General features: G+C 57.3%; 2 protein-coding genes across 2 annotated transcripts; both read left to right on the top strand.

The window, feature by feature from the left end:
• The first annotated feature begins 2,910 nt into the window (after positions 1-2,910).
• Positions 2,911-4,574, top strand: LOC125687892 (PHD finger protein 7-like). Its single transcript, XM_048933228.1, has 4 exons — positions 2,911-2,942; positions 3,156-3,269; positions 3,426-3,544; positions 3,710-4,574. The coding sequence occupies exons 1-4, from the start codon at positions 2,911-2,913 to the stop codon at positions 4,300-4,302; spliced, it is 858 nt and encodes a 285-aa protein (XP_048789185.1). The 3' UTR covers positions 4,303-4,574.
• A 6,453-nt stretch (positions 4,575-11,027) lies between these two features.
• On the top strand, positions 11,028-12,691 carry LOC125687904 (PHD finger protein 7-like). Its single transcript, XM_048933248.1, has 4 exons — positions 11,028-11,059; positions 11,273-11,386; positions 11,543-11,661; positions 11,827-12,691. The coding sequence occupies exons 1-4, from the start codon at positions 11,028-11,030 to the stop codon at positions 12,417-12,419; spliced, it is 858 nt and encodes a 285-aa protein (XP_048789205.1). The 3' UTR covers positions 12,420-12,691.
• Positions 12,692-14,838: the final 2,147 nt, after the last annotated feature.

The raw sequence follows: 14,838 nt of genomic DNA, 5'->3' as shown, positions 1-14,838 counted from the left end.
ATGAAGACCTGAACATGAGCCAGCAATGTGCTCCTGCAGCTCAGAAAGCAAATGCAAACCTGGGGTCCATCAGAAGAGGGGTGGCCAGCAGGGACAGGGAGGGGATTGTGCCTCCGTACTCTGCCCTCGTGAGGCCCCATCTGGACTATGGCATCCAGGTCTGGAGCCCCCAGTACAGGAAAGACAGAGAGCTGTTGGAGAGGGTCCAGAGAAGGGCCACAAACGTGATCAGAGGCCTGGAGCAGCTCCCCTGCAAAGACGGGCTGAGGGAGCCGGGGCTCTGCAGACTAGATAATAGAAGGCACAGCGGAGAACTCACTGAGCCCTTCCAGTGCCTGAAGAGGACCTACAGGAAAGCTGTCTGTTTTAATGGGCATGTAGCAACAGGACGACAGGAAACATGGAAGAGGGCAGATTTAAACGAGATACTAGGAAGAAATTCTCCACGGTGAGGGCGATCCTTGTCAGCAGTGAAGAAGAGGTGTCTCCTTGAGGAAGATCTGGTATGTTCTTGTCACACAGTTGACCAGACCAATCTACGTCCGTGACAGGGGACACAGGGGCAACAGGCCGCGGCCCTCCCCCCCCACCCCAGTCCCACAAAAATGGAAAGGAAGGAAGGGAGGAAAAGAGCAGCGGCAACAATCTATGGAGGAAAACTTATTTTACTATAATATCGGAATACAAGATAACAAAATACAATACAATTTAATAGAAATTGAGATTAAAAAATCAGACAAGATGAGAGAGAGAGTTCGCGAGACCGAGTCAAACCTGAAAAGCTTGGAACGGCTAGGAAAGCACCCTCCAGCACCCACTGCAACGCAGCAAGAGAGCGATGAGAGCAGATCCCGTGACTTCTGTAATGTACAGGGATAGGTACCAGGGACTGGGGCAGTGACACTTTAATGCCCCGTACACTGCATGATGTTTTGATGTGGAATACTGAAAACCAAAACACAAACAAACAGAAAACCCAAAAAACCAAAAAACATAGTACCATGACAGTTACCCAGGCAAGGGGACAACCACGCAGAAAGAAGTCGAGCAAGTGAGGGAATGAGCTGTGCTGGGCGTGATGCACAGTACTGACAAAAGGAGGGGAGATCGACACAGGTTGTTGGAAGCAAGTTCTTTCAGAGGTTACACAGAGAAGCTGTGGAGCCGCCGCTCTCCTGCTTGGAAACCCATAGCCCAGCAGCACAGCCTCACACCGTGAGGCGGTGACGGTGATGTCACAGTGGGTGTCAGGGAGCGGCCATTGTGACGCGTGAAGCTTGGAGCAGAGCAAAGGCTGCCGGGCTCAGGCCGAGCGTCAGTGCGGCTTGGTGAGGCGTGGAGAGAGCAGGGATTCTCGTAGTGCTCACCGTCAACGCACAATCATGTCCAGTGAGAAGAGGAAGGCCTCCAGCTCAGAGGAGCCAGGTGAGAGCACAGCATCCCTGCGCACAGCTCCCAGCACTGGACAGAGGGGTGCTGGGGCTCTGCCTGCGGCTGAGAGCTGAGAGCTGAGAGCTGAGAGGGGAGGAAGGGGCAGGCAGGAGCTCCCAGACAGGCATGGGGCAGGGCCCCTCTGCTCCTTGGCAAGGGGGCCCAGCGTGGGCTGTGACTGCCTTGGGCCTGCCGTGGCCCCTTCCCCTCCACCGCCTCCAGCCAGCACGGCAGGCACAGAGCAGGACCCTGGGGACAGCCCTCAGGGACGCCTGGCCCCACCAGGCGCTCACCGCTACTTGCATTTGCTCTCTCCTCAACAGTGTGCGTGCTGTGTGGCCGGGCAGACGATGACCCGGACATCTTTGGGCGCACTATTGGCGACGCTTTCGTGACTGTCCACGAGTTCTGCTTGGTGAGTTCCCCCAGCGGTGATCCCATCTGCTTCCAGCCGGGATGCTCCCTTCCTTCCTGTCCCCATGACTTCCTGCTCTTTTCTCTCCTACAGGTTTTTGCCCACATCGCTCTGGAAGAAAGACCCCCAGAGGAGGAATCTATGGGCGTTAACCTTGCTGCCCTCATGCGCAAGGCCAAGCAGGCAAACAAGGAGGTGAGGACCTGAACGCAGCAGGCAGGTCTGTGCCGGGAGGGAGGGGCTCACACCAGCTTAGTCCGGACCCAAGGAAAGCAATCACGGCCTTCCAGCCGCCTCCGGGACAAAGGCCTGCCCATAGGGGATCAGCCCTGTCCACCAAGCTGCTTTGTAAAGGGTGACCCAGAAGTGCCCACATCCTGTGCCCTGCCCAAAGGTGCGCGGCCGGCTGTGGAGGTCCCGTGCCTGCTGCTGATGGGGCTGTTCTGCTTTTTCCAGCAATGCTGTGTCTGCGGCGAGAGGGGGGCTGCCATCACGTGTGCAGAGAGCGGCTGTGCACGCAGCTTCCATCTGCCCTGCGCTGCAGACGGAGGATGCATCACACAGCATTTTGGAGAGCACAGGTAAGGGCTGCCCGCAGCAGCCAAGCCGGGGAGGAACCCACAAGGTCGCCTCCCAGCAGCCTGCCAGAGCCAGGGCCTGGGGCTCCTCCCTGCTCCTTCCCCGTCCTCACAGCACTTCTCACTGTGCCCACCCATCCCTTCCGTCTTCCCTCAGGTCCTTCTGTGGGGAGCACCGCCCTCAACAGACAGGGGTGACAACTCCAGCAGAAGACACCATCTGCATCATCTGCCAGGAGACCGTGGGGGACAGCTTGTCCTACCACACCATGGTGTGCCCCATGTGCACACGTGCCTGGTTCCATCGGGGTTGCGTTCAGGTGGGAGCCCTCTCCTCACCCTGCAGGCATGCTTAGTGCCCAGCAACACCAGGCACTGCTCACGCTCACCCTGCTTGTGCTTCTCCTGCAGAAACAGGCATTGAATGCGGGCACGACGTGCTTCCGGTGCCCCAATTGCAGAGACGACGCAGTATTCTGTGCCGTAATGTCTACCATGGGAATCCGAATCCCAGCCAGGTTGGTGTCCTCCTGTCATAGCACGCAGATGAGAAGGTGCAAGCGCCGGGCCTGCCCAGGCACTGTCTCGGCAGGCCTGGCCCTTTGCTGTCTCATGAAGCCTCAGCTTCATGAAGAAGCTAAAAATGGCGTTGGGGTGGATGAGATGGGATAACCTTAGACCTGATGCTGGGGACACTGGGGGCTTATCAGTTTCCCTCCCTTCTCTTGTAGAAGACCAACATGGGACGACGATGATTCCTTTGAATCCCTCCTCCAGAGGCACCAGCGCTGCGATGCCAGGAGGTGCCTTTACCCTGGAGGCAGACAGCAGGCAGACAGAAGGGGGTGAGTTACCACAGCAGCTCGCTGAGGCTCCACGGGGGATCTCAGCCTCAGCACAGGCTGGGGGAGCAAGGGCGGAGCGCCGGAGGTGTGCTGTGCCAGGGACTCCCTTGCTTGCTCACTTGGTCCTCACAGCCACAACCCCTTTGCTTCCCCCAGGCCCTGGCAGCTGATCCTGTGCAGCTCCTGCGCTGCTGAGGGCACTCACCGACAGTGCTCCCGCTTGAGCAACACAACAGCCATGTGGGAGTGCGACAGCTGTGCTGGCCTGGGTACCGGTAAGAGGCAATCAGCCGCGTGGCACCGCGCTGGGGCCAGGCAAGGCCTGGCAGCAGGTGCTCAGGGCAGCTTTGCCAGAGTCTCTCTGCCCCAGGAGGGATGGCGACCTGTCCCTACCCAGGGCTACAGCTCCATCCTGCTGACCTTCCCGCCTCCCCTTACAGCCGCCAGCACCATCCCGGAGCGTGCTGGGCCCAGCACTGCCAGCCAGGAGGGCCTGCAACCATCCCACGGCCCCCAGGAACCAGAGGACAGCAGGTCCGGTCCCACCAGCCAGGCAGCATCGGGGCCATCACACAGCTCCCAGCCGCCAGAGCTCAGCAGTCAGACCAGTGAGCTGGGGACCGAACAGGGGACGATCCACCCACATTCTCCTGACCATCAGGATGCATCTGAGCTGCACCGAGCACACCGTGGCAGCAGACGCACGGCAGCCCCAAGAGCTGAAAGCAGCTCACGGCCAGCCACCAGACGGGGCTCATCGCGATCCTCCAGAGCAGCCACAGTGGCTGCACGCAGAAGGCGTTCCAGGCAGCGGGGAACAAGCCGGACACGAAGCCGCTCCCCGCTGCAAGGTCGGGCCGCAGGTTCCCAGAGCCGGACCAGAAGGCCTCAGGGCAGCAGGCGAACACCACCTCCAGCTGCTCAGGACAGTGCCCAGAACACCACCAGGCCGGTGACACGGAGGTCCTTGAGTGCTCCCCTGTATTCACACCCTGGGGAACGGCCTGGGCAGCCAGGGGAGGCCCGCATGTGAAACCGTTCCTCAGTGGCACATCGAGTCCCAGGTGTCCACAGCCGGCCCTGAGGAAGCTGCAGGAGACAATGCCAACAGCGGGGGCTATTCCAGGCATGAAGTGACTGCCGGGTCCAACATCAAAGCCAGCATTTCCCCTCCAGTCAGCAGTTTCAGCAGCAGGGGCTATCCCAGGCATGAAGTTACCGCTCCTGGGGACAACATAAAGCCAACATCCCCCCACGGTCAGCCAGAAAAATGATGACGTGGAAAGCCATTCCAACAGCGAGGGTATCCCCGGCGGGAAGTCACTTCTGAGTGCAAAGTCAAAGACAGCATCCTGCCCTCACACTCAGCCCCCCAAACTATGGCACGGAAACAGCCGTGTGCCAACACCGTGTGCTGGCTCTAGCCCCTGGTGTCAACACAATAAACCCAACCATCCCCCACACATTTCTTTGTCCGCTTCTTCTTCTCTGCTTGTCCTGAGGTGGGCCGCCTTAGGTGCTGGGATCACAGGGTTTTGTCCTCCTCAGCACCTTCCCAGCAAACTGGGTGGGCAAAACCAGCGTGGCACGTCAGAAGGCTGTGACACAGCAGTCAGTGCAGGCACAGAGTTAGCACTGCCCGTGGCACCTGGTCACGCTGGAGAAGAGCAATCACTTCACAGCCTGTTCCTCCTCTACAGCACCAAGGTGCAGCCATAGTCCCCACGCTGCAGGGAGCTGTTGCAAGAAGGAACGTGGTGACTCAGCACATACGTCCACGCAGCGGTTCAGGTCTCAGGCTGCAAAGAGCGTCTGACACTGTCACTGCTACGCAAGGGCAACGGAGATACCGCCTGTGCGCCGTGTGAACACGTGGATGATGATCACACGGAGCGAAAGGTGGAGGGGTTGGGGAGCCTCTGGGATTGTGTGAGGGATATAGATTGGTGGAGTCGCACTCCGCCGTCCTCGCAGGAAAGGCTCCGGGAGACGCTCTACAAGAAGCAGTGGATCGTCTACCTTCCAGCAGGCAGACATGAGGAGGGGACCTCAGGGACTGCGAGGGATGGAAACGAGTGCCTGCTCAGGGCAACAAGCAGTTTGCCTCGCAGCCTGTGCCACCTTCCCAGGTGCCCTTTGCGCTCCTGGGGAGACCTCACTGTGGCCTTCGGGTATTTGAAAGAAGTGTACAAACAGGAGGGCTATGACTGTTTCACAGAATTACAGAATGGCCCGGGTTGGAAGGGACCTCAAGGATCACGAGGCTCCAACCGCCCCGGCACAGGCGCGGCCACAAACCTCCCCATTTAATACCAGATTGCCCAGGGCCGCATCCAACCTGGCCTTGAACACCTCCAGGGATGGACGGGGCATCCACAACCTCTCTGGGCAGCCTGTTACAGCACTTCACCACTCCCATAGTAAAGAACTTCCCACTGACATCCAACCTCAATCTTCCCTCTCTGAGCTTTAATCCCTTCCCTCTTGTCCCATCACTATCTACCTGAGCAAAAAAAATGACGCCACTCATTTTTATAATCCTAGTTGAAACACAAGAAGGCTGCAGTGACGTGTCCTCTCAGCCTTCTCATCCCCAGCATGAAAAAGCCCAGCTCCCTGTCTCGCTCCAATTTATAGGAGGGAGAGGAGGTTCTTTTAATACCTGTATACCCGGCGTGAGATTAAGAAACAACGGTTCAAATGTTGGTTCGACCAGTTTATTACAAATGAAGATTAGGGAAATGGGGAAGGGGAGGACGGACACTATTATGAATTAGGGTAATGGGGAAGGGAAGGAGGGCGATAGAAAAGATAGAAAAGAAGAAGCAAGGAGTCTTTATAGGAAGCAAAGCAAGAGGGAGATAGTCACCACCATGGATCCAGCGTGGTTGGTAGTTCAGTCTTTGATCTTCGGTAGTGGTGGGTCGTCGGGCATTGTTCTGTTGATGACAACCACAAGGGCGAGAACCACGACAACGACCATGGCGATGATGGCCCCTTTTCAATGCTTTCAAAGTGGTCGAGTCAGCTGTCTTTGGAGTGACGGCTCAAATCCAAAGTGGTTGAGTCAGCTCTCCTCGGAGTGGCAGCTTCTGGCTCTGGGATCTCAGCAGGAAACTGCTTTGTTCCTATCCTCCTGGCCTTGCCAGCAGATAAGAGGGAGCAGGGAGGTGCCAACTTGTATCTTGCCTTCACAGGATACAATGGCATTGTCCCCCAGTCTTCCATAGCAAACAGGAGATCTTTGGTCGCAGGCTAGATCTTTTGCCAGTAAACAGTCCTGAGCACTGTCTTCCGAAGGCAAACAGCTCCAAAGATGTAAAACTGTCCACACAGTGATGTTGATGGCCACACAACACCCATCGCTTGCCTCCTGAACAGATCATTCAGAGTCTTATCACAAGGAAAACCTCAGGAAGCAAGCTTTGAGCCAAAAACCAAGGAAGGATTCTCACACTCCCCCAGCCTGTCTTTGCAGGGGAGCTGCTCCAGGCCTCTGATCACGTTTGTGGCTCTCCTCTGGGCCCTCTCCAACAGCTCTCTGTCTTTCCTGTACTGGGGGCTCCAGACCTGGCCACAGCACTCCAGATGGGGCCTTACAAGGGCAGAGTATGGAGGCACAATCCCCTCCCTGTCCCTGCTGGCCACCCCTCTTCTGATGGAGCCCAGGATACCGTTTGCTTTCCGAGCTGCAGAAGCACGCCGCTGGCTCATGTTTTTTATCCATCAGGACGCCCAGGTCCTTCTCAAACTCGACTGCTTGTGAGGGTGGAGAGTGATAGGACAAGGAGGAATGCTTTTAAACTGAGACAGGGGAGGTTTAGGTTAGATATTAGGAGGAGGCTTTCCACACAGAGCGTGGTGACAAACTGGAACAGGCTGCCCAAGGAGGTTGTGGATGCCCCATCCCTGGAGGCGTTCAAGGCCAGGCTGGATGTGGCTCTGGGCAGCGTGGTCTAGCGGCTGGCGACCCTGCACACAGCAGGGGGATTTAAACTAGTTGATCATTCGGGGCCTTTTCAACCCCAGCCATTCTGTGAATGGGTAGGAGGCTCTGGAGCTGGACGGACGGGAGATGTGGATGAAGGTCCCTCCACGTTGCAGGGGTTGCCCTGGGCAAGTCAGACTGCCCTGGTGGTGTCACTGCACCATCCATCAAGAAAAAAAGAAGAGATGTCATCACGGGGGACTCCCTTCTGAGGGGAACAGAGGGCCCCACATGCCGTTCATGTCCCTCCCCCCAGGGAGGTGTTTTGCCTGCTTAGGGCCTGGGTGACATGTCACTAGGAACGTCGCTCCATATGACGGAGTGACGGCACTGGTGGACAAAAGGAAGGTGAGACCAGTGTCATTTACCTGGACTCGTGCAAAGCCTCTGATGGTCCCCCACCACATCCTTATCTCCAAATTGGAGAGATGGGGATTTGATGGGTAGACCACCTGGTGGATACGGAGTTGGTTGAAAGGCTGCAGGCAAAGGGTGGTGATAGAGGGTTCATGTCCTGGTAGAGGCCGGTAACGAGCTGTGCCCCCCAGAGGTCTGTTTTGGGACCGATACTCTTTAACATCTTTATCAATGTCATCAGTGATGGAGTTGAGTGCACCCTCAGCAAGTTTGCTGATGACACCACGCTGAGTGCTGTAGTTGTGACACGGTGGAAGGAAGGGATGCCGTTCAAAGGGACCCCCACAGACTCAAAGGGTGGGCCCAGGTGAAGCCAATGAGGTTCAACACACCAAAGTGCAAGGTTTGGCACTTGGGCCAGAGGAATCTCAGGCATACGTACAAACGGGAAGGAACAATCCTGGCAAGTAGCCCTACAGAGAAGAACCTGGGGGTCCTGATGGATGAAGACCTGAACATGAGCCAGCAATGTGCTCCTGCAGCTCAGAAAGCAAATGCAAACCTGGGGTCCATCAGAAGAGGGGTGGCCAGCAGGGACAGGGAGGGGATTGTGCCTCCGTACTCTGCCCTCGTGAGGCCCCATCTGGACTATGGCATCCAGGTCTGGAGCCCCCAGTACAGGAAAGACAGAGAGCTGTTGGAGAGGGTCCAGAGAAGGGCCACAAACGTGATCAGAGGCCTGGAGCAGCTCCCCTGCAAAGACGGGCTGAGGGAGCCGGGGCTCTGCAGACTAGATAATAGAAGGCACAGCGGAGAACTCACTGAGCCCTTCCAGTGCCTGAAGAGGACCTACAGGAAAGCTGTCTGTTTTAATGGGCATGTAGCAACAGGACGACAGGAAACATGGAAGAGGGCAGATTTAAACGAGATACTAGGAAGAAATTCTCCACGGTGAGGGCGATCCTTGTCAGCAGTGAAGAAGAGGTGTCTCCTTGAGGAAGATCTGGTATGTTCTTGTCACACAGTTGACCAGACCAATCTACGTCCGTGACAGGGGACACAGGGGCAACAGGCCGCGGCCCTCCCCCCCCACCCCAGTCCCACAAAAATGGAAAGGAAGGAAGGGAGGAAAAGAGCAGCGGCAACAATCTATGGAGGAAAACTTATTTTACTATAATATCGGAATACAAGATAACAAAATACAATACAATTTAATAGAAATTGAGATTAAAAAATCAGACAAGATGAGAGAGAGAGTTCGCGAGACCGAGTCAAACCTGAAAAGCTTGGAACGGCTAGGAAAGCACCCTCCAGCACCCACTGCAACGCAGCAAGAGAGCGATGAGAGCAGATCCCGTGACTTCTGTAATGTACAGGGATAGGTACCAGGGACTGGGGCAGTGACACTTTAATGCCCCGTACACTGCATGATGTTTTGATGTGGAATACTGAAAACCAAAACACAAACAAACAGAAAACCCAAAAAACCAAAAAACATAGTACCATGACAGTTACCCAGGCAAGGGGACAACCACGCAGAAAGAAGTCGAGCAAGTGAGGGAATGAGCTGTGCTGGGCGTGATGCACAGTACTGACAAAAGGAGGGGAGATCGACACAGGTTGTTGGAAGCAAGTTCTTTCAGAGGTTACACAGAGAAGCTGTGGAGCCGCCGCTCTCCTGCTTGGAAACCCATAGCCCAGCAGCACAGCCTCACACCGTGAGGCGGTGACGGTGATGTCACAGTGGGTGTCAGGGAGCGGCCATTGTGACGCGTGAAGCTTGGAGCAGAGCAAAGGCTGCCGGGCTCAGGCCGAGCGTCAGTGCGGCTTGGTGAGGCGTGGAGAGAGCAGGGATTCTCGTAGTGCTCACCGTCAACGCACAATCATGTCCAGTGAGAAGAGGAAGGCCTCCAGCTCAGAGGAGCCAGGTGAGAGCACAGCATCCCTGCGCACAGCTCCCAGCACTGGACAGAGGGGTGCTGGGGCTCTGCCTGCGGCTGAGAGCTGAGAGCTGAGAGCTGAGAGGGGAGGAAGGGGCAGGCAGGAGCTCCCAGACAGGCATGGGGCAGGGCCCCTCTGCTCCTTGGCAAGGGGGCCCAGCGTGGGCTGTGACTGCCTTGGGCCTGCCGTGGCCCCTTCCCCTCCACCGCCTCCAGCCAGCACGGCAGGCACAGAGCAGGACCCTGGGGACAGCCCTCAGGGACGCCTGGCCCCACCAGGCGCTCACCGCTACTTGCATTTGCTCTCTCCTCAACAGTGTGCGTGCTGTGTGGCCGGGCAGACGATGACCCGGACATCTTTGGGCGCACTATTGGCGACGCTTTCGTGACTGTCCACGAGTTCTGCTTGGTGAGTTCCCCCAGCGGTGATCCCATCTGCTTCCAGCCGGGATGCTCCCTTCCTTCCTGTCCCCATGACTTCCTGCTCTTTTCTCTCCTACAGGTTTTTGCCCACATCGCTCTGGAAGAAAGACCCCCAGAGGAGGAATCTATGGGCGTTAACCTTGCTGCCCTCATGCGCAAGGCCAAGCAGGCAAACAAGGAGGTGAGGACCTGAACGCAGCAGGCAGGTCTGTGCCGGGAGGGAGGGGCTCACACCAGCTTAGTCCGGACCCAAGGAAAGCAATCACGGCCTTCCAGCCGCCTCCGGGACAAAGGCCTGCCCATGGGGGATCAGCCCTGTCCACCAAGCTGCTTTGTAGAGGGTGACCCAGAAGTGCCCACATCCTGTGCCCTGCCCAAAGGTGCGCGGCCGGCTGTGGAGGTCCCGTGCCTGCTGCTGATGGGGCTGTTCTGCTTTTTCCAGCAATGCTGTGTCTGCGGCGAGAGGGGGGCTGCCATCACGTGTGCAGAGAGCGGCTGTGCACGCAGCTTCCATCTGCCCTGCGCTGCAGACGGAGGATGCATCACACAGCATTTTGGAGAGCACAGGTAAGGGCTGCCCGCAGCAGCCAAGCCGGGGAGGAACCCACAAGGTCGCCTCCCAGCAGCCTGCCAGAGCCAGGGCCTGGGGCTCCTCCCTGCTCCTTCCCCGTCCTCACAGCACTTCTCACTGTGCCCACCCATCCCTTCCGTCTTCCCTCAGGTCCTTCTGTGGGGAGCACCGCCCTCAACAGACAGGGGTGACAACTCCAGCAGAAGACACCATCTGCATCATCTGCCAGGAGACCGTGGGGGACAGCTTGTCCTACCACACCATGGTGTGCCCCATGTGCACACGTGCCTGGTTCCATCGGGGTTGCGTTCAGGTGGGAGCCCTCTCCTCACCCTGCAGGCATGCTTAGTGCCCAGCAACACCAGGCACTGCTCACGCTCACCCTGCTTGTGCTTCTCCTGCAGAAACAGGCATTGAATGCGGGCACGACGTGCTTCCGGTGCCCCAATTGCAGAGACGACGCAGTATTCTGTGCCGTAATGTCTACCATGGGAATCCGAATCCCAGCCAGGTTGGTGTCCTCCTGTCATAGCACGCAGATGAGAAGGTGCAAGCGCCGGGCCTGCCCAGGCACTGTCTCGGCAGGCCTGGCCCTTTGCTGTCTCATGAAGCCTCAGCTTCATGAAGAAGCTAAAAATGGCATTGGGGTGGATGAGATGGGATAACCTTAGACCTGATGCTGGGGACACTGGGGGCTTATCAGTTTCCCTCCCTTCTCTTGTAGAAGACCAACATGGGACGACGATGATTCCTTTGAATCCCTCCTCCAGAGGCACCAGCGCTGCGATGCCAGGAGGTGCCTTTACCCTGGAGGCAGACAGCAGGCAGACAGAAGGGGGTGAGTTACCACAGCAGCTCGCTGAGGCTCCACGGGGGATCTCAGCCTCAGCACAGGCTGGGGGAGCAAGGGCGGAGCGCCGGAGGTGTGCTGTGCCAGGGACTCCCTTGCTTGCTCACTTGGTCCTCACAGCCACAACCCCTTTGCTTCCCCCAGGCCCTGGCAGCTGATCCTGTGCAGCTCCTGCGCTGCTGAGGGCACTCACCGACAGTGCTCCCGCTTGAGCAACACAACAGCCATGTGGGAGTGCGACAGCTGTGCTGGCCTGGGTACCGGTAAGAGGCAATCAGCCGCGTGGCACCGCGCTGGGGCCAGGCAAGGCCTGGCAGCAGGTGCTCAGGGCAGCTTTGCCAGAGTCTCTCTGCCCCAGGAGGGATGGCGACCTGTCCCTACCCAGGGCTACAGCTCCATCCTGCTGACCTTCCCGCCTCCCCTTACAGCCGCCAGCACCATCCCGGAGCGTGCTGGGCCCAGCACTGCCAGCCAGGAGGGCCTGCAACCATCCCACGGCCCCCAGGAACCAGAGGACAGCAGGTCCGGTCCCACCAGCCAGGCAGCATCGGGGCCATCACACAGCTCCCAGCCGCCAGAGCTCAGCAGTCAGACCAGTGAGCTGGGGACCGAACAGGGGACGATCCACCCACATTCTCCTGACCATCAGGATGCATCTGAGCTGCACCGAGCACACCGTGGCAGCAGACGCACGGCAGCCCCAAGAGCTGAAAGCAGCTCACGGCCAGCCACCAGACGGGGCTCATCGCGATCCTCCAGAGCAGCCACAGTGGCTGCACGCAGAAGGCGTTCCAGGCAGCGGGGAACAAGCCGGACACGAAGCCGCTCCCCGCTGCAAGGTCGGGCCGCAGGTTCCCAGAGCCGGACCAGAAGGCCTCAGGGCAGCAGGCGAACACCACCTCCAGCTGCTCAGGACAGTGCCCAGAACACCACCAGGCCGGTGACACGGAGGTCCTTGAGTGCTCCCCTGTATTCACACCCTGGGGAACGGCCTGGGCAGCCAGGGGAGGCCCGCATGTGAAACCGTTCCTCAGTGGCACATCGAGTCCCAGGTGTCCACAGCCGGCCCTGAGGAAGCTGCAGGAGACAATGCCAACAGCGGGGGCTATTCCAGGCATGAAGTGACTGCCGGGTCCAACATCAAAGCCAGCATTTCCCCTCCAGTCAGCAGTTTCAGCAGCAGGGGCTATCCCAGGCATGAAGTTACCGCTCCTGGGGACAACATAAAGCCAACATCCCCCCACGGTCAGCCAGAAAAATGATGACGTGGAAAGCCATTCCAACAGCGAGGGTATCCCCGGCGGGAAGTCACTTCTGAGTGCAAAGTCAAAGACAGCATCCTGCCCTCACACTCAGCCCCCCAAACTATGGCACGGAAACAGCCGTGTGCCAACACCGTGTGCTGGCTCTAGCCCCTGGTGTCAACACAATAAACCCAACCATCCCCCACACATTTCTTTGTCCGCTTCTTCTTCTCTGCTTGTCCTGAGGTGGGCCGCCTTAGGTGCTGGGATCACAGGGTTTTGTCCTCCTCAGCACCTTCCCAGCAAACTGGGTGGGCAAAACCAGCGTGGCACGTCAGAAGGCTGTGACACAGCAGTCAGTGCAGGCACAGAGTTAGCACTGCCCGTGGCACCTGGTCACGCTGGAGAAGAGCAATCACTTCACAGCCTGTTCCTCCTCTACAGCACCAAGGTGCAGCCATAGTCCCCACGCTGCAGGGAGCTGTTGCAAGAAGGAACGTGGTGACTCAGCACATACGTCCACGCAGCGGTTCAGGTCTCAGGCTGCAAAGAGCGTCTGACACTGTCACTGCTACGCAAGGGCAACGGAGATACCGCCTGTGCGCCGTGTGAACACGTGGATGATGATCACACGGAGCGAAAGGTGGAGGGGTTGGGGAGCCTCTGGGATTGTGTGAGGGATATAGATTGGTGGAGTCGCACTCCGCCGTCCTCGCAGGAAAGGCTCCGGGAGACGCTCTACAAGAAGCAGTGGATCGTCTACCTTCCAGCAGGCAGACATGAGGAGGGGACCTCAGGGACTGCGAGGGATGGAAACGAGTGCCTGCTCAGGGCAACAAGCAGTTTGCCTCGCAGCCTGTGCCACCTTCCCAGGTGCCCTTTGCGCTCCTGGGGAGACCTCACTGTGGCCTTCGGGTATTTGAAAGAAGTGTACAAACAGGAGGGCTATGACTGTTTCACAGAATTACAGAATGGCCCGGGTTGGAAGGGACCTCAAGGATCACGAGGCTCCAACCGCCCCGGCACAGGCGCGGCCACAAACCTCCCCATTTAATACCAGATTGCCCAGGGCCGCATCCAACCTGGCCTTGAACACCTCCAGGGATGGACGGGGCATCCACAACCTCTCTGGGCAGCCTGTTACAGCACTTCACCACTCCCATAGTAAAGAACTTCCCACTGACATCCAACCTCAATCTTCCCTCTCTGAGCTTTAATCCCTTCCCTCTTGTCCCATCACTATCTACCTGAGCAAAAAAAATGACGCCACTCATTTTTATAATCCTAGTTGAAACACAAGAAGGCTGCAGTGACGTGTCCTCTCAGCCTTCTCATCCCCAGCATGAAAAAGCCCAGCTCCCTGTCTCGCTCCAATTTATAGGAGGGAGAGGAGGTTCTTTTAATACCTGTATACCCGGCGTGAGATTAAGAAACAACGGTTCAAATGTTGGTTCGACCAGTTTATTACAAATGAAGATTAGGGAAATGGGGAAGGGGAGGACGGACACTATTATGAATTAGGGTAATGGGGAAGGGAAGGAGGGCGATAGAAAAGATAGAAAAGAAGAAGCAAGGAGTCTTTATAGGAAGCAAAGCAAGAGGGAGATAGTCACCACCATGGATCCAGCGTGGTTGGTAGTTCAGTCTTTGATCTTCGGTAGTGGTGGGTCGTCGGGCATTGTTCTGTTGATGACAACCACAAGGGCGAGAACCACGACAACGACCATGGCGATGATGGCCCCTTTTCAATGCTTTCAAAGTGGTCGAGTCAGCTGTCTTTGGAGTGACGGCTCAAATCCAAAGTGGTTGAGTCAGCTCTCCTCGGAGTGGCAGCTTCTGGCTCTGGGATCTCAGCAGGAAACTGCTTTGTTCCTATCCTCCTGGCCTTGCCAGCAGATAAGAGGGAGCAGGGAGGTGCCAACTTGTATCTTGCCTTCACAGGATACAATGGCATTGTCCCCCAGTCTTCCATAGCAAACAGGAGATCTTTGGTCACAGGCTAGATCTTTTGCCAGTAAACAGTCCTGAGCACTGTCTTCCGAAGGCAAACAGCTCCAAAGATGTAAAACTGTCCACACAGTGATGTTGATGGCCACACAACACCCATCGCTTGCCTCCTGAACAGATCATTCAGAGTCTTATCACAAGAAAAACCTCAGGAAGCAAGCTTTGAGCCAAAAACCAAGGAAGGATTCT

This window comes from Lagopus muta, chromosome 1, assembly GCF_023343835.1.
Source record: "Lagopus muta isolate bLagMut1 chromosome 1, bLagMut1 primary, whole genome shotgun sequence".
Taxonomy (NCBI): domain Eukaryota; kingdom Metazoa; phylum Chordata; class Aves; order Galliformes; family Phasianidae; genus Lagopus; species Lagopus muta.
The sequence above is the reverse complement of the archived record's forward strand: the minus strand, read 5'-3'. Positions and strand labels throughout refer to the sequence as shown.

Coding starts and splice junctions, on each gene's coding strand:
- LOC125687904 (XM_048933248.1), top strand. CDS start 11,028: ATGTCTACCATGGGAATCCGAATCCCAGCCAG. Junction 11,060..11,272: donor GGAATCCGAATCCCAGCCAG/GTTGGTGTCCTC, acceptor CTTCTCTTGTAG/AAGACCAACATGGGACGACG. Junction 11,387..11,542: donor CAGCAGGCAGACAGAAGGGG/GTGAGTTACCAC, acceptor TGCTTCCCCCAG/GCCCTGGCAGCTGATCCTGT.
- LOC125687892 (XM_048933228.1), top strand. CDS start 2,911: ATGTCTACCATGGGAATCCGAATCCCAGCCAG. Junction 3,270..3,425: donor CAGCAGGCAGACAGAAGGGG/GTGAGTTACCAC, acceptor TGCTTCCCCCAG/GCCCTGGCAGCTGATCCTGT. Junction 3,545..3,709: donor CTGTGCTGGCCTGGGTACCG/GTAAGAGGCAAT, acceptor CTCCCCTTACAG/CCGCCAGCACCATCCCGGAG.